Genomic DNA, 26,245 nt, shown 5'->3' on the forward strand with positions numbered 1-26,245 from the left:
GGATTTAGCTCAGCAGCACAGCGCCTGCCTGGCAAGCATGAGGTCATGAGTTCAATTCCTGATACCGGAAACCGCCACCACCCCCCACAAAAAGAAATTAATCAAAGCAAGAAAGTGAAAGATCTCTAGAATTAAAACTGTAATACCAGGGGCTGGGGATTTAGCTCAGCGGCAAAAGTACCTGCCTGGCAAGCGCAAGGTCGTGAGTTCGGTTCCCGGTACCGGAGAAAAAAACCAAAAATAAAATAAAATAAAACTGTAATACCCTGAGAAAAGCAACTGAACAGGATATCAGAAAATGAAAAGTTGTACCCTGTTGCTGGATAGGATAGTAAAAATGCCCATATTTCCAAACTGTTACTCAGATTTAATGTAGATCCCAACTACAATGCCAATAGCAAGTTTCACATAACTAGGCAAAACAAGACCTAAAACTAATATGGAACTAGAAGATACCTAGAATAGCAAAATCAATTGTAGTGAAAATGGAAAGCCTGAAAAATAAAAGAAGGGGAAGGCATGGTAAATCCAAAGCTTGTATTGGAGTTACAGTATAAAGGTGTGTGGTAAATACTGCATGTTACTGAAAAAAAAAATTACTTGTGAATTGATGAAACAGAATAGAAGCAGAATCTTCTCCACACACATTTATTTTTTGACAAAGTGGCTACATCTTTTCACTGCAAGAAAGATAAGCTCTTTCAGTAATGGTGCTGGGAAAATTGGTTATGCATATGCCAAAGTTTAAACTGGGACACATATTTCTCACCACACACTAAACTAAAATATAAGTGGATCAAATATCTAAATGTTTGATTTGGGGTTTGTTTTTTTTTTTTTTTTGTCTTTTTTAAAAGACGAACTCAGTGGGAAGTTCAGGCTGGCCTTGAACTCACAACGATCCTCCTGCCTCAGCCTCCCGAGTGCTAGGATTACAGGCATGTGCCACCATGCCCGGCATTATCTTTTTTAATTTTTCCTTTTTTTTTTTTTTTTTTTTGCAAATATCTAGATATTTGAATGGAAACACAATCTGCTTAAATATGAAACTTGTAGAAAAGGCTTTCTGAACAGAGCCCTAGAGCCACATAAGTATACTTACATCCTATGAGGTGATATCTAACACTTGCGGGATGATACCTGGAAGAATAGCTGAATCGAATGAAAGTTATATTTTTATTTTTCTGAGAAACCTCCATTCAAATTTGCAAAGTGTGTTTACATTGTTTACCAGGTTACATTGCCACCAAAAATGAACCATTTCCTTTTATCTGCAGGCTTCCTTGCATTTGTTCTTGGTTGATTTCTTGATTATAGCAATTCTTTCTGGAGTGAAGTAGAATCTCAGCTTTGTTTTCATTAGCATTTCTCATATGGAGAATTCATATTTGATTTTTGTCATTTAAAAATGACTTTTTGACAACTTTGATTTATGATGACAAAAAATCTTGAGTTGCTTTACATCCATGTGTAGCATGAAGTACTCTTACCTATGACAAGCAGCAGAGTGTTGGAAAAGAGGTGTCTCACATACTGATCGCTTTGTGTGTTTGTCTTTCTGTGCATGTGACTCTGATTGCCATAAGGCTCTTAATAGAAAATGTGCGCTTTTTCACCTGCAGAGATTTTATGCAATCAGAAAATAAATACTGTCTATGAAGAATATCTGTGAGGGGCACTTTCAGCAAAAGAAACAGTTGGGTTTTTTTGCATGATCATGAATTGTGCTGTGTCCTCTTGATGGGTAAGAACCACTTAGCCCATTTGTGAAGCTGTGTTTTTCTGTGGATGACTGGCTTGTAGGCCACAAATGCAAGAGGGACGGCCCACCCTGTATGTCCTTTGCAGCAGCCAATAAGCTTGGACCCCAAATGGAATAGAAAGGGAACGTGCAGTCTCTCCATTTTTCTGTGAATGAGCTCCGGCGTCTGCCATTGCATTTGGATGTTTTTCTCCACTTACTTCAGGCTTCCAGCATCAATTTTTCATCCTTCCAATGGAGATTCATCAGCAGGGAAGGAGGTTAGGGGGAGAAGCCATGCGCCAGATGTAATCTCATAGATCATACCTTTTGTTTGTTTGTTTGTTTGTTTGTTTGTTTTCCGGTACCAGGAATCAAACTCACGACTTTGCGCTTGCCAGGCAGGCGCTGTGCCGCTGAGCTAAATCCCCAGCCCCAGATCATGCCTTTTAATCTCACTCTGACACACAGACATGAGCTTACTATAGTATTCTAGGCACCTCTCACACCAATAAATACGACAATGGAAGTTAACGATCAAGCAAAGAACATTACTTTGGAGAAATTTGTATGCCTAAGGAGAGAAACTTTCAAACTGTGAGGAGAAAAGTGGATATTATGGAAAAAAATATTGTGTTAAGTTTTTAGCTGTCCCAGTCTCATCACGGGGAAGTGACTGAGGGTGTGGCTACACTGCAGCTAGACTTTGGCCCTTCTGCGATGATTAGTTGTTAGAATTTTGGACTTCTTCATGATTTTGGATGAAGTAAGTTGCCTGTCTGAGACAGCTGAAAATGTTAATTTTATCTTTACATTAATACTGCTAACACAGTATAAAAATTTGTTCATTTATTAAATAATCATATTCCCTATTCATATGCTTTTATTTTCTTTATGGAAAATGATTAGATTGAGAAATAATGTGACAAAATCTGTAACATAAAGCTAAGTGTCTCATTCAGTTTTCTGCAGTCTGGCTGCATTAGTACTTTCCTTCCAGTCTGCAGTGTTCTGCCATGACCTGTACCCAGATTCTTTTTTGTTTTGTTTTGTTTTTTTTGTTTTTTTTTTTCCAGTACCTGGAATTGAACTCATGACCTTGTGCTTGCCAGGCAGGTGCTGTGCTGCTGAGCTAAATCCCCAGCCCCATGTACCCAGATTCTTCAGTGGATTCATTGGTTTTCTCTATGTGTCTTTGAATCTGCAAGTACAGCAGTGGACCTGTGACCCCATGGCAGTTTAATTGTTATTTATAACACTTATTCATTTTCCTTTTTTATTGGTTCATTTTATTTTTGTTGTTGCTGTTTTTTGTTTTTCTTCCAGTACCAGGAATCGAACTCACGACCTTGCGCTTGCCAGAGAGGCACTGTGCCACTGAGCTAAATCCCCAGCCCCTGTTCATTTTAGATATACATATTAGTAGCATGCATGGTAACATTGATCATAGGAAATTTGTACCTGCACGAGGTATGTCTTGCTTCTTCTTTTTTTCCATCCCCCTCCACTTTTTCACCCCTTTTCCCATTTTTATTTACAAAATCTTTGCTTTTCCGTTTTTCCTTGTATTCTTTTCTTCTTGTCCCTTCTTTCCTTGCCTCCATCTCTTCTTCATTCTTCACATCAGAATTCTTTCTTCTCAGATTCTTCAAAAATGAAAACTAGAGGTCTGGGGTATAGCTCAGCGGCACAAGCGCCTTCCTGGCAAGCGCAAGGTCCTGAGCTCGATTCCCAGTACAAAAAAAAAAAAAAAAAAAAACTAGAGGTTCCATTTGACCCAGCTATTTGCCTTCTTGTTATCTTACTGGAAGAATTAAAATGATCGTGTCATAGTGACATATGCCCACTGATATTTATAGTGGCACAGTTTGTAATTGATAAATCTTGGAAACAGCCCAAATGCCCATCAGCCAATGAATGTGTAAAGCAAATGTGGTTTTCTGATACAATGGAATATTACTCTTCAATAAAGAAGGAAAAGCCTGAGACATTTCTAGCTAAATGGATGGACCTTGAGACCATATTCTTAAGTATAGTAAATTGGGGAAACGTGTGTAAGTATCACCAGGTGTGGTGGTGGACGCCTGTAATCCTAGCACTTGGGGGGGCTGAGGCAGGAGGATCATTGTGAGTTCGAGGCCAGCCTGGGCCATATAAGTGCGTTCAAGGCCAGCCTGAACTGCATAGTGAGACCCTGTCTCAAAAAAAAAAAGACACACATAAAAAAGTGTGTAAATATTTCATAGTTTCTGTTGGTGTAAAAATTTAAAATTGTAAATAAGGATCAAAATATATAAACCTTATTTAGTGTTCAATAGTTTTTCTGTGAAATCAGATTCAAGTTACAAAATGCTGCGTATGTATGATCAAAAAAAGAATAACTTAATTGTATGAATAATCAGATTGGAAGGAATTATAAATTAAGTGCTATCAGAAACATTCATTAGATATTCTCTTCCCTTTTTTTGGTGAGGGGGTGATGATTTGCAAGTTCCCTGTATGAGCTCTGATGTTTGTTTTTGTACTGGGAATCAAACTCAAGACCCCATGCTTGCCAAGCAGGCCCTGCACCACTGAGCTAAATCCCTGGCCCTGACCTCTGATTTAAAAACAGTGCACAGGGCCCAGGATTTAGCTCAGCGGCACAGTGCTTGCCTGGTTAGTACGAGGTCATGAGTTTGATTCCCGGTACCGGAAAAAAATAAAAAATAAAAACAGTGCACAAATACAATTTCTGTGACCCTGCGGGGTAAGCAGTGCTACTATTCCGTTGTTGCTGTAGCAGTAAGTTGGAACCTAGCATCCAAATGTCTATGAAAATATGTGCATATACACAGGTTTGCTGACCAAGACATGGAGTTAATATTTGAAGGAATCAACCTCAATTTAGCTTTTCCAAGAGCCAGTCAGATATTTTAGGGTGTGAGTGTCACCCTTCTTTGAGGTAACATACATGCGATTATTCAGGAAGCAGTGACCTTGGAGGATGTCCTTGTGAACTTCACCATGGAGGAGTGGGCTGTGCTGAATCCATCCCAGAAGAAGCTCTACCAAGATGTGATGTGGGAAACATTTATGAATATGACTGCTATAGGTAAGGATGCTATTTTCTCCTGTGTACAATGAGAGAGCATTGGTTCATGCTGATTAGTACATATTCATTAAATAGAATGTGAAAACATTTTGAACAATATCAGGCCTGTTTACATTATACCATGAATCTAACTGCTATCTGCTAAATTTTATATAATGATATAGTGACTTCATGTATTTTTTGACTACAATTCAGGAAAGACCTGGGACCACCAGCAAATTGAAGAATACAAAAATTGCTCAAGAAATCTAAGGTAATTTGCATTCATAAGAAAAAGGAGTATTCCCCAAGTGTCGGTTTGTGAGCAGAAATTTTACAACCAAACAAACTACAAATATGCATACAAGTTAATTTTGTATACTCTGACAATTGAATACAGAAATATTCCATATTAGGAAACTAATTCAGGAGTGATATTATGCCACAAGAGACACTCCTCATACATTGGTATAAAAAAATTATTTCGTCCTCATCATCATGAAAATAAATAAAATTACGTTTAGGTTTGTGTATAGGCACATATGAGAAGAATAAACTTTGAAATTTCAGGGATCTCATCTTCACGTTATCTGTTTATGTGTATATATGAATATAAGATAAATTACCTAAAAGAGTTGATAACCTGGAAGCAATATTCAAAATGCACATGAATGCTAGTGTACTAGTACATGCTTGAAAACATTCTCCAGAGAATTGCACGCATTCATGTTTTAAAATTCTTAGAAGGTACCCTCATATGTGATTGGTAAGAATATAAAATAGAACCAATTTTATAATCGATATGCAGTTGTCTCAAAAAGTAAATACAAAAGTTTGCATTTGATCCAGGCAAAATTTCCTATATATATTCTGAAAGGATTTAAAAGTATCATATCTCAGCAATACATGCATACTCATGCTCACAGAGAGTATGTATGGATATTCACAATAGCTAAGTTTTGGAAATAATTCACAATACCTAAATTCTTATAACAGCCTAGATGTACATCATTGTATGCATTGATAAAGAGAAGAAGGGACATCCTGAACATAATGATAATGGTGCCTTGTTTTAATCCCAGCACTCCAGTAAGCTGAGCCAGGAGGATGACAACGTGAAGTTCACTCTGACCAAATTAATAATCAATAAGAATTTCTTTCAATGGGGCTGGGGATTTAGCTCAGCGGTGCAGTGCCTGCCTGGCAAGTGCGAGGTCATGAGTTCGATTCCCAGTACCGGAGAAAAGCCAAAAGAAAAGAAAAACAACAACAAAAAAGAATTTCTTTCAAAATAATAAATTAAAATGCTGGAAATAGAATTTAATGCTAAGGACCTTGTTAATTCTCAGCCCTGAAAAAAAGTGCTATATATTCACCCATAAAGAGGCATAATGTAGGACCAGGCATGGTGGCCCATGTCTGTAATTCCAGCATTTGGGAAGCTGAGGCAGGAGGATCACTGTGGGTTCAAGACCAGCCTGGGCTACAAAGTGAGCTCAAGGCCAGCCTGAACTGCAGAGTGAGACCCTGTCTCAGAAAAAGACAAAAAAAAAACCAAAAAGAGGCACAATGTATTTTTGCTAAAAAAAAATAGATGGTACTACATCTTACAATGTTAAAAACTCTGACACACAAAGTGAATTATCATGTTTTTTTCTTTTATATAAAATACCAAAATGTAATTAATAAAATTAAAGCAAAGTGATAGAGAACATAAAGTTTGATTTATTGGAGATGGAAAGATGACCAGAATAATGAGAAAAGCAGAGAAAGATGGGTAAAATGTGTCCAAAATGATCAATATATTACATACATATGTATCAAGGACCTAAATAAAACTAGACATTATATATTGCAAATATGTACTATTTAAAATTCCCAAAGAATAGCATCCTTTGGAGAAATGGGTGTTTTGGATGCATATTCCAGGGCATTGAGCCAGTTCATTTTGAAGATAACTTAGCAGGCATCAAGCCAGAACTTCCTGTGGTAAATTATGGTATGGAGGCCTTTTTATTGTGATTGCTAGTTTTGTTCTTTTTTTCTTTATAGAAATGAACTAGCAAAGTGGTATCAATATAAATCTTGGAACCAACATGGAAATATTTTCCTTCGAACTCCAGATGCTAATGTGGACATGCAACAAGCTGCTTTAAAGCCAGCCAGGAGCCTTGTTTGTAGAGAGCCCCTGAACGTGCATTTATCTCCAAACATGCCCATGTTACCTTACTTGGGAGAGAAGCCACATGAGTATTTGGGATTTGATGACAAGCTGAGTAAATGTAATGAACATGGAAAAAACTGCAGTGATCTCCAGTCCTTTCAGAAGCATGCAAGGACAAAAAATGAAGAGAAACCCCATCACTATCAGCAGTATGGGAAATCCTACTGTGAACTTAGTGAAAAGTCTCTCCCTGGAGAGACCATTGTTGGTCAGAAAAGTGTGAAAGCCTCCAGCACCTGCAATGGTGTTCAAATTCACGAAAAAATTCACACTGGGAAGAAACCATTTGTATGCAAGCAATATGGGAAAACCTTCAATACTGAAAGTTGTAAAATTCATGAAAATTTTCACATGGAAAACAAACATGTTTGTAAGCAGTGTGGGAAAGGATTTGCGGATAAGTCTGAATTTCATAGACATAGACATAAACAAACCCACACTGGTGAGAAACCCTATGTTTGTAAGCAATGTGGCAAAGCATTCAGCAGACGCAGTAACTGTAAAACACATGAAAGAAGTCACAATGGGGAAAAGCCCTATGTTTGTAAGCAGTGTGGAAAAGCATTCAGTGTACACAGGACCTGTCAACGGCATGAAAGAAATCACACTGCAGAGAAACCATTTCAATGTAAGCAATGTGGGAAAGCATTCAGCACACACAGCTACTGCCAAATACATGAAAGAATTCACACTGGGGAGAAACCCTATGCATGTAAGCAATGTGGGAAAGCATTCAGCAGACAGAGTAACTGTAAAATACATGAAAGAATTCACACTGGGGAAAAACCATATGTATGTAAGCAGTGTGGAAAAGCATTCAGGATATATAGTGGCTATCGACTCCATGAAAGAATTCACACTGGGGAAAAACCCTATATATGTAGGCACTGTGGGAAATCATTCAGCCAGTACACTCGTTGTCAAAGCCATGAAAGTACTCACACTGGGGAGAAACCCTATGCATGTAAACATTGTGGGAAAGCATTCACTACACACCGTTATTGTCAAATACATGAAAGAAATCACAGTGGGGTGAAACCTTATGCATGCATGCAATGTGGGAAAGCATTCACTACACACCGTTATTGTCAAATACATGAAAGAAATCACAGTGGGGTGAAACCTTATGCATGCATGCAATGTGGGAAAGCATTCACTACAAAGGGATATTATAACATACATGAAAAAATTCACACAGGGGAGAAACCTTATGTGTGCAAGCAATGTGGGAAGGCATTTGCAACACATAAATATTGTCAAAAACATGAAAAGATTCACACTGCAGAGAAACCTTATGTGTGCAAGCAATGTGGGAAGGCATTCACTATGCTTCAGTATTGTCAAAGGCATGAAAAAACTCACACAGGCATGAAACCCTATGCACATAATCCACGCAGAAAAAAATTTTCTGATGTGTCATTTTATATACATAGATCTCACACTGGGGAGGAACCCTATGTATATAAGCAATGTTGAGAAAATATTCATTGAACAGAATTTTTATTAACTATAGGGAAAAAACCCTATATATGTAAGTCTATTTTGAAAATCCTGTGAGAATTCCTCATGAAGTGGAGACCAGTACAAATTAAAAATTTTAATGTCAGTGTGTCTTCTAAATTTTTCAGAAAATAGACTCAGGGGCTGGGGATATAGCTCAGTGCCATAAGCGCCTGCCTGACAAATGCAAGGTCCTGAGTTCAATCCCCAGTACCACAAAAAAAAGAAAATAGACTCCCAGTTGGAGATATCATACAATATATTCCTTCTGTGTTTTTTCAGTAAATCAGTTATAAATATCTGAACTATGTATCTATAGTCTTTAAAATTCATTGACATAATATTTTTGTGCACACCAATGTCTTTTAATGTAATATACAGTCTAATTAAACAAGATGAATTAAAATGTATTTCTCACTTCCAAGTAGGGTTAGTATTTATGTAGATTTTATTTATTTATTTATTTATTTTTGGTTTTTCTTCTGGTACCAGGAATCGAACTCATGACCTTTTGCTTGCCAGGCCAGCGCTGTGCTGCTGAGCTAAATCCCCAGCGCGTGTAGATTTGATTTTGTTTTGCTTTTATAATTGGGAAGTATAGACCCCTAAAAAATAAATATTATTGTTTTTAATTGATAGGATTTACCAATAGATTTGCTTTTAATTTTCCTGGTGTATATATTTCATATTGTATAAAAAATGATACTTTTTATTTGATGTTGTAGTATATTTTTGTATTCATATTTAGAAATGTGAACATGTGCTTTTGAAAAGTTCAATCATTTTTCCACTACTTATAGGTTAGCAAATCTTTTGTTTTTCATATGCTAATAAGATACCTGCATATATCCCAACATAATTTTATTATATCAAGTACATAATTTTGCCTATTTTGCTTTCATATTACTGTCATTATAATTTACATAAAATTTTGTTTTCTTACCATCAGCATTTTACTTTTCATGCTTATATTTTTATGACTTCTAATTTTGTGGTAATTCTAACACAACTACCAAAAAATAAACCATACAACTGTGATTTTCTGATTGTGACAGATCAGATGGCTCAGATGGACCATAACTCATCTGTAAAAAGATACCATGAATTGTAGTAACGCATCTGTCAATGCTTACTAAAGAAACACTTTTAATATGAGATATACAAATATGTATTTACAAGATTGCCTTACAATGGCTGCCCACACAGTCAGATGTGGAAATATAACATTCTGCAAACAATCTTCCCTAGGTTGGGTTTTCCACATACATAAATTTATTGGGCAAATTTAGTTGGGCATATAGTACTCAAGTTGACACAGCTGGTTAACTATCAGCAATTACCTCTTGACAATGTCACAACCACACATTTTCTTTAAACCATAGTCTCCAGATACAATAACGAGTTCATAAATATACCTAACATGTTATAACTACCCTGGATACAAATAGAACCACACTAATTCCCCTACCCAGAATAAAAGGAAGCTTTCTTTGGGTGATGCTTACTCCTAATATTTCATAACTGAAACAATACAACAGGTTTAAAAAGACAACCAATATTACATCTATCAATATTATATTGCATTGGTAGCATATTAGGAAAGAACTATTACCAACAACCCTCATTTCCGAAGCTGATCATGGGGTCATCGCTTGCTTTTAGAACTACCTTGTACTCCCCATTCTGTATTCTTTGGCCTTTATCAAGCACCTCAGCAGGCCTTGGTTCTTTCCCTTGTGTGGTGATGCATACCTTCATTACAGAAGGTTGTGGACCATTTGACATTCTGCCTTGATTGGATTATTATAGTTTCCCATTGATTTTAATGATCACATGGTGATACTAGGCAACTCCGTAAGGAAACTTCTGCACTCCAAGTGTATTATTTCCTTCATTGTGGAATAATAGTTTAATTTTCCCTTGACAGTCTTGGTCAATCACCCCCTAAACACTGTAACTTCCTTCTTAAATTGTTTCCTCAGAGTCATAAGGAAACCTAAATGACCAGGGAGGAAGTCTTCATGTTGAGTTAAATGGTATCTTTGTTGTGCTTCTGGGTACAAGCTTTCCTTCCTCTACAACGAAGACTTCTTTCTAAGCCAGCAGAGCATAAAGTCAGAGAATGCAAAAATTTTGCTGATAGATCACTATGGGTTATGATGAAGGGTACCACTCTTACCACCCTTTCATTCCTGGACACATGAATCCTGGCTATGGGAGATACAGAACCATAGCATGGATACTGGCTCCAAAACATATACACAACTTTTTGCAGAACTTTGCTCCAGCCCTGCAAGCTATTGCTACCTAACTGAAGCAGCAACTGTGCCTTCAAAAGATCACCTCACCTTTCTAGCAATCCAGCTGCATCTGGATGGTGAGGAACATGGCAAGACCACTGAATTCCATGAGCATGAACCCATCACCTCACTATTTGCCCATCAAATGTATTCATTGGGATCTAAGCCTATGCGGTGTGAAATTCCATGATGGTGTATAAGGCATTATATGCATCCATAAATGGGAGTTTTGGCAGAAACATTATGTTCAGCAAAGACAAATCTATCCAGGATATATATCTACTCCACTAAGGACAAAGCATATTCCCTTCATGGAATACAATTGACCAGCCACCACGTTGAAAGCAGAACACCCCAGGGAATGGTGCCATAGTGCAGAATCAATGTCGGTCTCTCCATCTGGCATATTGTGCCTTCAGCGGTGCTGTAGCCAGAGCAGCCTTGGTGAGTGGGCATCCATGTCGCTGAACATGCATAACATTCATTCCTGCCAACATGCCTACAGTTTTCATGAGCTCACTGGGCATTGAGGGGGTGGCTGAAGAAAGAAGTTGACTACTTTCTACGGAAGTGGTCAGTTTATCCAATTTATTGTTAAAATCCTCTTCCGCTGAGGTCACATTTTAGTGAATCTTTACATGGGATACAAATTTTAAATCTCTTGCCCATAAAGATAGGACTATCCACATACCTCATCCCCAAATATCTTTGTCACCAATTTTCCAGTTACGTTCCTTTACATTCCTGAACACCCAACTAGACCATTGGCTATAGCCCATTAATCAGGATACAGTTGCACATCTGGCCATTTTTCCTCCCAAACAAAATGTACTACCAGGTATACTGCCCAAAGTTGTGCCCCCTGGGAAGATTTCTCTTCACCATTGTCAATCAGGGGTGTCCTGGGAAGTGGCTGTAATACTGCATCTGTCCAATTGCAGATGGTGCTTGCTTAACACACAAAACCATTCATACATATACAGCCCTTCTACCTTTTCCAGCTGATCATATGGTACACCCCATGAGGCCATAGGTGCATGCTGGGAAACAGAAGGTGACAGAGCAGGAGTAGGAGCCATGGGCATCTAAGGTACTTCATCAAGTAACTTACTTGTACCCTCTAGATCTGCTCTGTCTTGATCACACATATACCATTCCCATTTAATGATAGACTGTTGCTGTGCATGTGTCTTGGTTAATTTTCTCTTCTAGCTGAGACAAAATACCCAATACCCAAAATTAAGGAAGGAAAGGTTTTTTTAGCTCACACTTTGTGGAGGTTTTAGTCCACAAGCTGGCTCCAAGGCAGGGTGGCGTGGCAGTAGGGCAACACTTCAAGGCAGCAGATGACAGCAAAAGCAGCAAGAGCACAGGGAGAGGAGCAAGCCTCTTTTCCCTCCTTATACTGTATATTGGCTCTCTGCCCACCCCCACACCACCTCCATGCCCTCCTCCTGCACAGGCTCAGGATGCATACAAAGTAAGGACCCTGGCTCCCTGCTGAGTCACATAGTTAACCTTCCCAAACTTCTCAAGTTGACACAATGAACAACATCCCAGAGTGGTAAGGGCATGTCCTTTTCACCCCAGGATGGAGAACTGCTGAGTCACTTAGTTAAGCTTCTAGGCTCCTCAAGTTGACACAATGTATCAATCATAACAGCATGTCAAACTTATGACTCACTGAATCAGATAATAGCTCATGATAGGCAGGTCAGGACGCATGACAAACTGGTGTCCCATGGTTAAGCATTCAGTTTCCATTGAGGCCCAATAATGGGCCAAGAGCTGTTTTTCAAAGAGAGAGCACTTGTCTGCCGATGATGCCGGATTCTTGCTCCAACTCCTAATGGTCTGTATAGCAATTACACAGGAGCGCCTCCTAGAGACTAAATAGCATCACTACCTGCCACTGCCACTAGAAATATCATTGGATCTCCTGGATCATATGACCCCCGTGGCACAACACCCTGCAAAGCAGCCTGGACCTGTTGCAGAACCTTTTCTTGTTCAGGGGCACACTCAAAAACAGCAGATTTTGGGGGCTGGGGATTTAGTTCAGCTGCACAGCTCCTGCCCGGCAAGCGCAAGATCGTGAGTTCGATTTCTGGTATCGAAAAAAAAAAACTAGCAGATTTTTGAGTTACACAGTAAATGAGTCATGGTAAAACACGTAAGTGAGGAATATGTTGCCCCCAATGTCCTAGTAGGACCATAGGCATTGTGCCTCTTTTTTGGTTGTAAGGGAAACCAGATCAACAACTCATCTTTTACCTTAGAAGGGATATTTGTACATGACCCACATGATTGTACTCCTAGAAATTTATCTGAGTTAAGGGATCACAAGTCAGTATGATTTATTTCCCCTCTTCTGGCTCTCAAATACTTGGCTTCTTGTGACTCATAGATAAGCAGCTTCAACAGGTTTGAGATTGCCCGGAAAGGAGGGAGCGCCAGAAGGGCCAGAGCATTATCTTCTGTCCTTGGAAGAAAGAACATCTGGTGTTGACACAGATATCTCCCCCTCCCCTTGCCCATAAGCAGAAAAACTCCGCATTCCTGCACACTATACATCATAGAGGCCCAATAAGTGTAAAAAAACTATGTGTATTAACCAATGCCATCTGCTTCTGTAATGACGCTTGCAAGCCCCCTCCTTTGTGGTTTTTCGGGTTAAAGAGCCAGAACTGACCTGGCTCCGGGCGCTCTGTTCCTGCGAGCTCAGTGAGCCCCATGCATGCTTGGTGAATAAAATCCCCTTGCTTTTTGCATGAGAGAACGTCTCTTGGAGTCTTCCTTCACGCGGCGAGTGTCTCAACCCTAACAATCTTTTACCTTAGAAGGGATATTTGTACATGACCCACATGATTGTACTCCTAGAAATTTATCTGAGTTAAGGGATCACAAGTCAGTATGATTTATTTCCCCTCTTCTGGCTCTCAAATACTTGGCTAACAAATCCAGAATGAATTCTACTTCCTGCTCACTTTGTCGAATCAGCATAATGTTATCAGTGTAATGGACAAGAGTGATACCTTGTTGAAGAGAAATGCAGTCAACATTCCTGCCACCTAATTTGTGACACAGGGCCAGAGAGTTAATAGAACCCTCAGATAGGACAGTGACATGTATCCCTGGCCTTGTCCACTGAAAGCACACTGTTTCAGATGAGCCATATGGATATATATGGAGAAGGAAGGCATTTACCAAATCAATAGCTGCATACCAAGACCAGGTAATGTGTTAATCTTAAACCAAAGACACCACACCTAGTGCAGGAGCTGCAATTGGACTCACAACTTGATTCAGTTTGAGATAACGTACCATGATTCTTTGAGATTCATCCATCTTCTGCACAGGCCAAATGGAAGAATTAAATGGAAAACAACACCACCTGCATTCTTCAAGGCCTTGAACAAATTCGGTTTTTTTGGGTTTCTTTTTGTTGTTTTTTGTTGTTGTTGTTTGGTACTGGGAATTGAACTCATGACCTTGCATTTGCCAGGCAGGCTCTGTGCCACAGAGCTGTATCCCCAGCCCTTCAAGGCCTTGATAATGCTAAAAATCTCTGCAACACCTCATCAAGGGGACCTGGTCTCCTCTTCATTCAAGGGTTCTGGGCCTGTAAACTGGCTCATATCTAGGAACTGGTTCCGGTAAGTGATTCCCACTTATCGCAGTTTGAAGTAAGTCTCTGTTATTTGCCCTTACTTTTTTTTAATTTTATAAATCTAGTAAAATTTTGTAGGTTTCTCATCTATTTCACTTTTGGGAACACCATGGATAATCAGCAAACCCATAGTTCTATAGGTGTCTGACCATTCTGATCACTGTTCTGCTGTCTATTTTGCTAAGTGTGAGCAGAAATTCCTGGATTACAATCTCCCATTTCAGCTCTGCCCTGGCTGCAAGAGGTTTGTTTCTCGACCCACTCTCTGCTCAGCTGCAGGCAATGGAACAAACAGCCAATCAGTGATGAAGACTCAGCTGTCTGAACTATCCAATCAGATTGGCTGAAGAAGGAGGGCTCTTCCTGTGTCATGGCGTCAAAGTGCACCCTGTGATTGCGTTGGTGGGAGAGTCCAGCGGATGAGATCATCTTCTCCCATAATTTCTACTGGCTGTAAGCCGTTATTAAAAGGATCCTGGGAGAGCATCAAGCCATCCAATGGTGATGTTATGGGACAGGAGCTGGGGTGGGATGGAATCGGGTGCATTTTTGAACGAAGTGGTCAAAACCCGCTACGGCAATCTACAGCCTTCCCGCTCAGCTCCCGACACTGAGGTCTTCCTAAGTCTTTGGTGCTGCATCATCTGTCCCTTTGCCCCTTTGCTCAGGCAATGACCATTCAACATCGCCAGCGTCCTGTCCCACTGAGACACTGCCAGCCCAGAAAGCCTTCTTGGGTGCCCCGGGCACAGCTGTAGCTCCATGAGTCTGGAAACAGCATGCGCTTTAGGCAAAACCCTGGATTCCATATATTCGGCAATGAGAAAAACAACAACACTTTATGTGAGATCTGTACTCAGTGATAGAAGAGAGTTCTTCATTTGGTCTCACACACTGAAGAATTAGGTCTCGGAAACAAAAGCAGGATGTTAGGAGAGATTTTATTGGAAATAACAGTATCTCCCAGATTTCCAGGAAGTATCACAAGTTCGTATCCATGTGGCCGCGACCACCTAGCTGAATTTTTTAGTGACCACCTACCAGAATTGTTTAATGACCGCCTATTACAGATGGGTCTGTGCACTTCAATCACTTTCAACTCAGGCTTTCTCATTTCCTTGGCACACAGAGTATTCATGAAATGAACTTAGAAAAAATGGTAATTTTGTATTTTAAATTCCTGGAAACTGAGTAGCTTAGTAGGACTTGCTGCAACGCATCTTTTTTTTTTTTTAATTTTTATTTTTTTGTCTTTTTTGAGGCAGGGCCTCGCTATGCAGTTGAGGCTGGCCTTGAGCTCACTTTGTAGCCCAGGCTGGTCTCGAACTCATGATGATCGTCCTGCCTCAACCTCCCAAGTGTGCACCTCATTTTAATAGGGAGATGGCTGCGTTCCTTGTGCAGAAAGTTCACTCTTGGTCCAAAATCCTAGGAAATTTTTTTCTGTTCTCTCCCTCTTTGTCTCTCTGTCTCTGTCTCGCTGTCTCTGTCTCTGTCTCTTTCTCTTTGGTTTTCTGAGACGAGGTCACACTGTGTAGTAGCTCAAACTGGCCTTGAACTCACTATGAAGCACATGCTGGCCTCGAACTTGAGGTGATCCTCCTGCTTCAGCCTGGGATTACATGTGTGCTGTACCATACCCAGCTTTTTTTTTTATTTTTTTTGAGACAGGGTCTCACTATGCAGTTCAGACTGGCCTTGAGCTCACTTTGTAGCCCAGGCTGGTCTCAAACTTGCAATGATCCTCCTGCCTCAGCCTCCCAAGTGCTGGGATTACAGGCATTCCCCCAGCCAGCTTCTCATTTTAATTGTTATTGAAATGGCTAATTACTACCTGAGGCCATTTCCCTGCTAGATCCTTATTTATATGGTAACTAATTAAAATATTCTTTACAGTAACACTACTTAAGTGAGGCTTTCCATAGAATTTAGAATGCTGAGAAAGCTGGAGGGGATGTTAATGTTTTAGCAAGGGAGGGGAAGTGTTCCTGCTAAGGACAACTTCATGAAGGGTCTGATGGCTAAACCCATGCTGAGAAATGCATTGAACTGGGACATCTACAGGGACATATTCATGTGATATTAGTATGAGTGGAAAGGGAAAGAGGTGTTGTTTTTTAAATAATTGTTGTAGTCCATGGAGTGTTTCTAGATATTTTCTTAAAAACTGGAACACTGATTGAGATGGACTTTGTATAAAACAATGACTGAAGTAGGGGATTGTTCTTTTTTTATTGTATGGGAACTGAACTCAGGAATTTTGCCCTGAGCTACTTTCCCCCAATTTTTTGTTTTTATTTCTTAATTTTAGAGCCCAGGTCTTACTAAGTTGCCCAGGTTTGGGACAAATTTTGATACTATTTCTACCTCCTTGGTGGTTGGAAACACAGACATGTGCCACCTTGCTAGTTTAAGATTGGGATTTTTAAAAATCCCAGGATTTACAAAGATTTCAGTTCTTGGGTAAAGATCACTGAGGCATAGTGGTGCACACCCTTAATGCCGGAATGCCAGCCACTTGGAAGACTTGGACAGGTATATTAAATCACCAAGCCCAGCCTGGATAACTAAGCAAGATCCTTTTTCAATATGAAATAAATATGGTAGGGTGTACATCTACTCTAAACTAACTAGTCTAATGCGCATGAGGCCATGATTTAACTCTCTAGAAATGAAAAGGTTTTTAGTACAAATCTTATATTTAATTTTAAAATTTATTTATTTTTCACAATAGTGGTACATGGCACAATGCAATGCAATACTTCATGAAGGCAGATAACAGTAATGAGTCATTGCTCTTTCAGAAACAGGACGCCAAGGGTGAGCAACCAGTGATTTACAGTGTACTACATCCAGTAAAATATATGCTATATTTAGTGTTCTATTATAAATTTGGATTTGTGTTCCATAAATGTTCCCAAATAGAGACCAAGGCATGTGTGTTGAGCAGGTTTAAAGGATCCAAGGCTTAGCAATGATGTTTGCTCAGTCAGGTATATTTTGAGCCTTTTCAATATATTTCAATATATTTTATCTTCAATTTGCTTTAGGTAGATCAAGGCATTTTCCCTTTGAATGTCAAGTAGCATCTGTAGACTCATTCCTCCAAATCTGCATAGAGTCCTCTGTGGAACATGACGGGCACCAAACTGTTTTCTGTTTGGAGTGCTGTGTTAACCTGTTTCTCCTTAGCAACTGCAACAGGAGAACAGTATACTGTTTGAAAAAGAATGTAGTACTTGTTTGCTTGCTTGATTTTTAAAATTATTATTATAAAGAATGCCCCACCGGGCGTGGTGGCACATGCCTGTAATCCCAGCACTCAGGAGGCTGAAGCAGGAGGATCGTTGTGAGTTCGAGGCCAGCCTGGGCTACAAAGTGAGCTCAAGGCCAGTCTGAAATGCATAGCGAGATCCTGTCTCAAAAAAAGACAAAAAACAAAAACAAAAACAAAAACAACCAAATAAAAGAAGTGCCCCATTCTGGTAATACTATTTGGCTGAAGTTTTCCTTGTGTTTAGTGAATATTTACTATCTTTCTTTTCCTTGCATTTAATATATTTCACTCATATTCTTCCTCTCATTACCCTCCCTTACACCATCCTTGAATTTCTTTTTTTTTTTCCAGTGAGATTAGAAATGAAATATGTTGGTGTTTTGAAGTTTTTCAATATTTGGATTTCACTTTAAAGTATAATTGACATGTTGGCAGAGAGACATGAAGTGAAATCACGTATGTAAAATTTGTTTCTCTTTTAAAACTGAGTATATAGAATTCTATCTGAAGTGAATACCCACTCAGATCAGGAACAGAGGCTGCATTTTCATACGTGAGTGATAGATCCTAGCTTGGGTTTGCGGTCTTTGTCCTCTGTAACCTTTTGTCTTTTTTGGTACTGGGAATAGAACTCAGGACCTTGTGCTTGCCAGGCAAGCGCTCGTGCCACTGAGCTATATCCCTGGCCCTTGTCCTGTGAAAAATGGAGCTAGATCCCTGGCCCTTGTCCTGTGAAAAATGGAGCTAGATCCCTGGCCCTTGTCCTGTGAAAAATGGAGCTAGTTCCTGAAGAACTCATGCAAAGTACTGGTGAAACTTAGCTCTACACCAGACATCTCTGGAATTGTCCCATGAGATCCGAATGCCATTGAAGCACTTCTGGTAAATCCACCAGGTGGGTGAACCCAGGCCACATTGGGCATTAGTTATCAGAGTCCCCTGCAGTAAGCCCCAATCTTGTGCCAGGTCTTACGGCACATAGCAGAGAGAGAAAGAGAGAGAGAGAGAGAGAAGAAAGAAAAGAAGGAGAAAGAATTCTTCATAGGGGAACAAAAGGCCCATCCTTGAATTTCTTATATCTGAATGCAAGGTGATCATTTGGTGCCACTGTGCCATAAGATAATATTCCACCCTTCCCATATTTTCATTGTCCATAGACTTGCTCCAAAAAGTTTTGTTTCTATTAGCATTTCAATTATTCATAAATCTTACTTAATGTTTAGTTAAATTTCTTATGAAACCAAATTCATGTTTCTTTTTTTTTTTTTTGGCCAAATTCATGTTTCAGTGCTGCCTAATGACAAAGAAAGATGGACTCAATGCTATAAAAAAAAACAGAGTTGAAAAGTGATACAAGATATGGTCTATCAGAACCATTCATTAGATATTTGTCTGCCTCAGTGTTTTGTGTATGGTGGTTTGCAGGCTCCCTGCATGAGCTTTGCTTTAGAAACAGTGCACAAGTACAATGGAGGTGACCCTGCAGGACAAGCAGTGCTACTATTCTGCTTTGCTTTATCAGTGTATGACAGTCTACCATGAAAATTACTGTGAAAATACTGACCTATAAATAGGCTTGTTGACCAAGACATATAATTAATATTTGAAGGAATCATCCACAATTTAGCGTTTTATGAAAAGAGTTGTGATATCTCAGGATGTGAGTCTGAACCTTCAGGAAATATGTCGTTATTTAGGAGACAGTGACCTTTGAGGATGTAGCTGTGAACTTCACTGCAGCAGAGTGGGCTTTGCTGAATCCATCCCAAAAAAAGCTCTATAGAGATGTGATGTGGGAAACACTTATGAATGTGACTGCTGTAGGTAAGGATGACATTTTCTATCTTATACGAACATGGAACATTGGCTCTTCCTCTCTGATGTAATTTAATTTAATAGTATGTTACTATATTTTCAAGAATATCTCAGGCATGGTTATATTACATCATGAACCTAACTAGAATCGATTAATATTTACATAATGCTATTGTAACTTTTTGTATTTCTGTGTCTACAATTCAGGAAGAACCAGGGATAACCAGCAAATTGTAGAAGAATACAAAAACTGCTTGAGAAATCTAAGGTAATTTTACTCCCAAGAAAAATAATGTTCCTCAAGAGTCAGTTTGTGAGCAGAAATGTTACAAACAAGGAAACTAAAGAAATGAAACCATTTTCAAACTTACTTGGTCTCACAAAAATTTCCAACCATGCGTACACATTTATATTCCACAATCTGATAGTGTAGTACAGAAACATTCCACTATAAGAAACTGAGATAAGCCAGGTGTGGTGGTACATACCTGTAATCCCAGCACTCAGGAAGCTGAGGCAGGAGGATTGCTGTGAGTTCGAGACCAGCCTGGGCTACAAAGTGAGCTGAAGCCCAGCCTGAACTGCATAGCAAGACTCTGTCACAAAAAGACAGAAAAAAAAAAAAAAAAGAAAAGAAACTGAGATAATAGTGACATTATGGAACAAATGACACTATCTGCTATATAAGAAAAATAATAAAAAGTTATTTCATGATCATCATCTAAATGTATGAAATTGCAATTCAGTATTGTGCATAGACGTGAAAAGAGTAAATAACATAATCAATATACAGCTGTCTCAAAAAGGAAAACATAAGTTTCCATTTGATCCAGTTGTACCTTCCTGGCTATATTCTGTAATGAGTTAAAATTATCAAATTTTGGTGACATATGCATGCATATTGGTGTTGCAAGGAGGGCATGCATTGGTATTCACAATATCTAAGCTCTGAGAAACAACTCACAATAGCAGAGCTCTGGGAAGAGCCTAGGTGGCCATCCCTGGATGCCTGGACGAAGAAAATGTGGGATAGGCTTAGCAAGGTGATACATTCTTCTATTCCCCAACACTATGGGAAGATGAGTCAGCAAGATGACAACCTGAAGTTCAGCCTGACCTAAGTAACAGTCCATAAGAATCTCTCTCAAAATAAGAAATAATAAAACTGGGTAGGGAATTCTGCCTAAGACCTGTATTTACTTCTAACCTATGGGGGGAAAATGCTACATATTCAGCCATAAAAAAGAATGATTTCTTTTGTCAAAAAAATAAATGGGACTCCATCCCATAATGTTAAGTGAAATATGTCAGACACAGAAAGTGAAATACCATGTTTTTTCTTACATAGGAAATGAAAAATAGGGGCTGGGGATTTAGCCCAGCGGCAAAAGCGCCTGCCTGGCAAGCGCAAGGTTGTGAGTTCGGTTCCCGGTACCGGAGAAAAACCAAAAAAAACAAAAACAAAAAAAACAAACAAAGAAATGAAAAATAGGGGCTGGGGATTTAGCTCAGTGGCACAGCGCCTGCCTGGCAAGCGCAAGGTCATGAGTTCGATTCACTGTACCGGAAAAAAAACAAAAACAAAACAAACAAACAAATAAACAAAAAAGAAATGAAAAGTATATTTAGGGAATAAAATAAAGTAGAAATGATAAGAAACAGCCTGACTTTTGCAGATGGGAAAAGTGATCATTTTATGGAGAAAATTAGGGAGTGATGGGGGAAGTGATGACAAAATGATAGATATGGTGTACACATATGTAGCCATCCCCTAAAGTAAAATTTGATATCATGTATTGGAATCCTATACCAATTTGAAATTCTCATGAAAATCACCCTATTGAAAATGGGTCTTTTGAAGGCATCCTCCAGGGCATTAAGTCAATTCATCATTAAAACGTCTTAGTAGGCATCAAACCAGACCTTGTCCTGGTATGTGAACAAGGTGGAAAAAGATTTGCCAGTATTTCCATACTTTGCACCCATAGGAGAACCCACACTGGGGAGAAACTGTATGTGTGTAAGCAGTGTGGGAAAGCATTCAGCAGAAAAAGTAACTGTCAGCTGGGTGTGGTGGTGTAATCCCAGCACTTGGGAAGCTGAGGCAGGAGGATCGTTGCAAGTTCGAGACCAGCCTGGGCCACAAAGTGAGCTCAAGGTCAGCCTGAACTGCATAGCGAGACCCTGTCTCAAAAAAGACCAAAAAAAAAAAAAAAAGAAAAGAAAAAGAAAAAGTAACTGTCACAGTCATGAAAGAACAGACACTGGGGAGAAACACTATGTATGTAAGCAATGTGGAAAAGCATTCACCAGTTATTAATATGGATACCTTTCTCATTGTGATTTATAATTTTGTTCATTTTGTTTACAGAAGTGATGCAGACAGATATTTGAGATTTGCAGAGAAGCTATATCAATGTAATGAACATGGACAAACCTGCAGTAAATTCCAGTACTTTCAGATGCATAAGATGAGAAAGACTGGAGAGAAACTCGATCAATATGGGCAGTGTGGGGAGGCCAACTCTGATCTTAGTGAAATAACTCACCCTGGTAAGAAAACTTTAGTAGGTAAGAAAAGTGTGAAAGGCTCCAGTACACCAAGTGGTGTTCAAATCCGTGAAAGAAATCACAGTGTGAGGAATCCATATGTATGTAAACAGTGTGGGAAAACTTTTATTTCTTCGTACCATATTCGAGTCCATGAAAGAAGGCATGCTGGAGAGATACCCTCTGTAACTAAAGCATGTGTGAAAGGATTAGCTCGTAGTAATTCCTTTCACAAACAGAAAATAATTCACACTGGGGAGAAACCCTACATATGTAAGCAATGTGGGAAATCTTTCAGTAAAAAGAGTAGGTTTCAAATACATGAAAGAACTCACACTGGGGAGAAACCCTATGTATGTAAGCAATGTGGAAAGAGATTTGCCAATGTCTCCATACTCTGTGCCCATAGAAGAACCCACAGTGGGGAGAAACCATATGTGTGTAAGCAATGTGGGAAAGCATTCAGCAGAAAAAGTAACTGTTACAGTCATGAAAGAACACACACTGGGGAGAAACACTATGTATGTAAGCAGTGTGGAAAGGCATTCACCAGACATAGTCACTGTCAAAGTCATGAAAGAACACACACTGGGGAGAAACCATATGTGTGTCAGCAGTGTGGGAAAGCTTTCACTAGACAATATAGTTGTCAGATACATGAAAGAAGTCACACTGGGGAGAAACCTTACGTGTGCAAGCAATGTGGGAAAGCATTCAGTACAAGCACTGACTATAAATATCATGAAAGAACACACACTGGGTTGAAACCCTATGTGTGTAAGCAATGTGGAAAGGCATTCAGCAGACACAGAAACTGTCAAAATCATGAAAGAACTCACACTGGGAAGAAACCCTACGTATGTAAGCAGTGTGGGAAGGCATTCACTACATACCATTACTGTCAAACACATGAAAGAAACCACAGTGGAGAGAAACCTCATGTGTGTAAGAAATGTGGGAAATCATTCAATACCAAGAGTTCTCGTGAAATACATGATAGAACTCACACTGGAGTAAAACCTTATCCTTGCAAGCAATGTGGGAAAGCATTCAGAACACAGAGCCAGTATAAAGTGCATGAAAGAACTCACACTGGGGAGAAACCCTATGCATGTAAGCAGTGTGGGAAAGCCTTCGGTAGACAGTATCATTGTCAAAAACATGAGAAAATTCACACTGGGAAGAAACCTTATGTGGGCAAGGAATGTGGGAAAGCATTTAATACAAAAAGGTGTTATAAAACATGATAGAACTCACACTTGGGGAAAACCCTATTTATGTTAGCAACATGGGAAATGTTTGAGCCAGCAGAGTAATTGTCACATCCATGAAGAAATTCACAGTTGGAAATAACCCTATGAGCAACATGGGAAATCATTCAGTATACAAAAATGCAGTCAAATTCAGGAATTATTACATTCTAGGGAGAAATATGTATGTATGCAGTGTGGAAAAAGATTTGCTGTAGGTTCTCATTTTATAAATAAGGGAACACACACCGTGGAAGAACTCTGTGTAAAAAAATTGGAAAAAATTCAGCTGACAGAGACTGTGACCCTTAGAACTATGTCACACAGCCGTCAAAACATAAAGTAAGCAATGTGCAAAACACTTGGTATACATGGGTATTTTGAAATATGTGAAAATATCCACAGGGAAGAGAAACCTTACATATGAAAGACTATTTAGAGGGGCTGGGGATTTAACTCAGTGGCACAGCGCCTGCCTGGCAAGCACGAGGTCGTGAGTTCAATTCCTGGTACCGGAAAAAAACAAAAACAAACAAAAAAAGAAAAACTATTTAGAAAACCCTTTTGAAAGCATGCCTGTAAAGGAGACTATAGAAAAATATAAAAATTTTGATGTCAATATTTGTTAATATATTTTCCAAAAACATACTCCCAGATGGACATACCCTAAAGGGTTTTCACTGTGTCTTTGCCACTGAACCCCTAGAAAATATCTGATCTATGTATCTGTTACTATTAATAAATCACACTTCTTTCAGAAAGTTCAAGTATGCTGAAGCTATTTTTTGCCACATTTTCTTTGATCCACCAATGCCCAGCGCTCTTAGATGACACCCATTTTTTCTTATAACTTGTTTCCCACTCAGATCAGTGACTCACATGTAAATTTCTCTAGAAGGATTCATTCAGACACAGCCAGAAGTGTGCTTTACCAGGTATCATGGCATGCTGATGATACGGTAAAGATTCACAAAAGCAAATCTATTTTGAAAGATTTAACATTTTTATTGGTTCACATTTGCAGAATATACTGTGAATGGTCTTCTTTGGAAGGCAGTTGATGTATATGACACATCTGAATTCTTTGTAATTTCCCTTCCCATCCCCTCTCTAGCTTTTCCAGTGATTTCTTGCTCCTCTATTACTGAAAGATCCATCATTGAAATATTCCTATTTCCTATTACATATTTACTTTTTTTTTATCAAAGCAAAAGATAAACAGCATGCCTTCTACAGCAAGTCAATCATGTTTAAATAGTGAGTGAGTATGCAAGTGTGTCAACATTTCACCACACTTCCCTGGGTTCTATAGAAAATCTACAGAATATGGTTCCCAGAAAGAGAATGCCTAGTGATAAGAATGATGTCATATTATGACCACAGAATACGGAGCCACCAGTGTGTAGGACAATCATGCAATGACCACTAGTGTAAGAACTAAATGCATGAGAACTAAAGGATTCCATGTACCTACCAAAAATTTTCATGCAGGGCCACCTGAATTGTAGTGCACAGTTTTGGCCAGTGTCTCTTCAGTATTTGGGGTGTAGCACCAACTAAACCATAATAGTCCCTCTTTATCCATATGCTCAAATTCTGCCATTTCAGCAGGGTCAAATGATATTAAATTAAAATTCTAGAAGTGAACACTGACAAAGTTTAAATCATGTGCCATTCTCAGTTGCAGGATTAAATCTAATGCCACTTGGATCAATTATTTATGTTTATTTCTCTTTTTTTTGTCTTTTTGAGATAGGGTCTCGCTATGCAGTTCAGGCTGGCCTTGAGCTCACTTTGTAGCCCAGGCTGGCCTCGAACTTGCAATGATTCTCCTGCCTCAGCCTCCTGAGTGCTGGGATTACAGGCATGCGCCACCATGCCCGGCTATTTATATTTATTTCATCACCAATTTTCTTTTCATTTTTTTTTGTTGTTGTTCTTTTTGAGACAGACAGACTTGCTATGCAGTTCAGGCTGGTCTTGAGCTCACTCTGTAGCCCAGGCTGGTCTTGTACTTGCAATGATCCTCCTGCCTCAGCCTCCCCAGTGCTGGGATTATAGGCATATGCCACCATGCCTGGCTTCATCACCAGTTTTCATGTGATGTCATCACATGACCAGGTTAAGTAAAATGAAGGATGAGATACACAGAGAAGGATAACACAATCACATGACATTGATAACACTATCTTTATTATAACTTTCATAAAGTTATCTTTATTATAACTTTCATAATAATTGTGACTACCCATATGTTACATAATATTTTCATAAGTACATATGTGTATGAAATGCTATATGCATATGTGTGTTTGTATTGCTCTCAATATTGGAAAAACACATGGAATTTTATCCTGCTCAGATAAGAAAACACTATTTTTTAGTTTTAATTAAGAGGTACACAACTCATACCTGTCTGACTAGTCAGAATAACAAGAACAAAAAACAGAAAGGCAGAAGTTATGTGACAAGAGACACATGACTGAACAACTAGTTAAAAGAAAAATAGCATGTACATTGCCCAAGACCAACCACTCTTCCACCCCTCTGTCTTCATAAGAGCCTTAACTTACTATCTTTGCCACAATACTATCTGTGTAAAATATGCAGTGTTTCTCAGCCTCAGAAACATTAAACCTGAAGCAGGTATACATTATTGAAAGGAAAATGTATTTTTAGAATGTTTGGGATTTACTGTGTAAGACTGAAAACGGGTCAGGGGTAGTGGAGGTGAGGTGTGGGAGACCACTACAGAGTGGCTCTGAGCTGGATTTAATATTGACTAATTGGCTTTCCATGTTGACTGGTGAGTTGTTCAAAGCTGAGGCACCTTGTCTGAAACGGG

At 39.1% G+C, this 26,245-nt stretch overlaps 2 protein-coding genes across 2 annotated transcripts in view; both read left to right on the forward strand.

Moving 5' to 3' along the window:
- The window catches only part of LOC102007826 (zinc finger protein 14-like), a 48,290-nt gene extending 39,604 nt beyond the window's left edge, over nt 1-8,686 (forward strand). The window contains exons 6-8 of the mRNA XM_005413504.2: nt 4,709-4,835; nt 5,031-5,088; nt 6,867-8,686. Of these exons, the coding sequence (XP_005413561.2) occupies nt 4,709-4,835; nt 5,031-5,088; nt 6,867-8,514 (1,833 nt within the window). The 3' untranslated portion in view covers nt 8,515-8,686. The remainder of the gene's footprint in view (nt 1-4,708; nt 4,836-5,030; nt 5,089-6,866) is intronic.
- A 6,184-nt stretch (nt 8,687-14,870) lies between these two features.
- Nucleotides 14,871-23,999, forward strand: LOC102008160 (zinc finger protein 709-like). Its single transcript, XM_005413505.2, has 4 exons — nt 14,871-15,009; nt 19,483-19,609; nt 19,808-19,868; nt 21,972-23,999. Exons 1-4 carry the CDS (start codon nt 15,007-15,009, stop codon nt 23,395-23,397), a joined length of 1,617 nt encoding a protein of 538 aa, XP_005413562.1. The 5' UTR covers nt 14,871-15,006; the 3' UTR covers nt 23,398-23,999.
- Nucleotides 24,000-26,245: the final 2,246 nt, after the last annotated feature.

This window comes from Chinchilla lanigera, unplaced genomic scaffold, assembly GCF_000276665.1.
Source record: "Chinchilla lanigera isolate Chin_1 unplaced genomic scaffold, ChiLan1.0 scaffold00168, whole genome shotgun sequence".
Taxonomy (NCBI): domain Eukaryota; kingdom Metazoa; phylum Chordata; class Mammalia; order Rodentia; family Chinchillidae; genus Chinchilla; species Chinchilla lanigera.

What these genes read in the sequence shown, in the direction of transcription:
- LOC102008160 (XM_005413505.2), top strand. An exon ending in TATGAATGTGACTGCTGTAG is followed by an intron (nt 19,610 to 19,807) that starts GTAAGGATGACA and finishes TCTACAATTCAG; the next exon opens with GAAGAACCAGGGATAACCAG. An exon ending in AACTGCTTGAGAAATCTAAG is followed by an intron (nt 19,869 to 21,971) that starts GTAATTTTACTC and finishes TTTTGTTTACAG; the next exon opens with AAGTGATGCAGACAGATATT.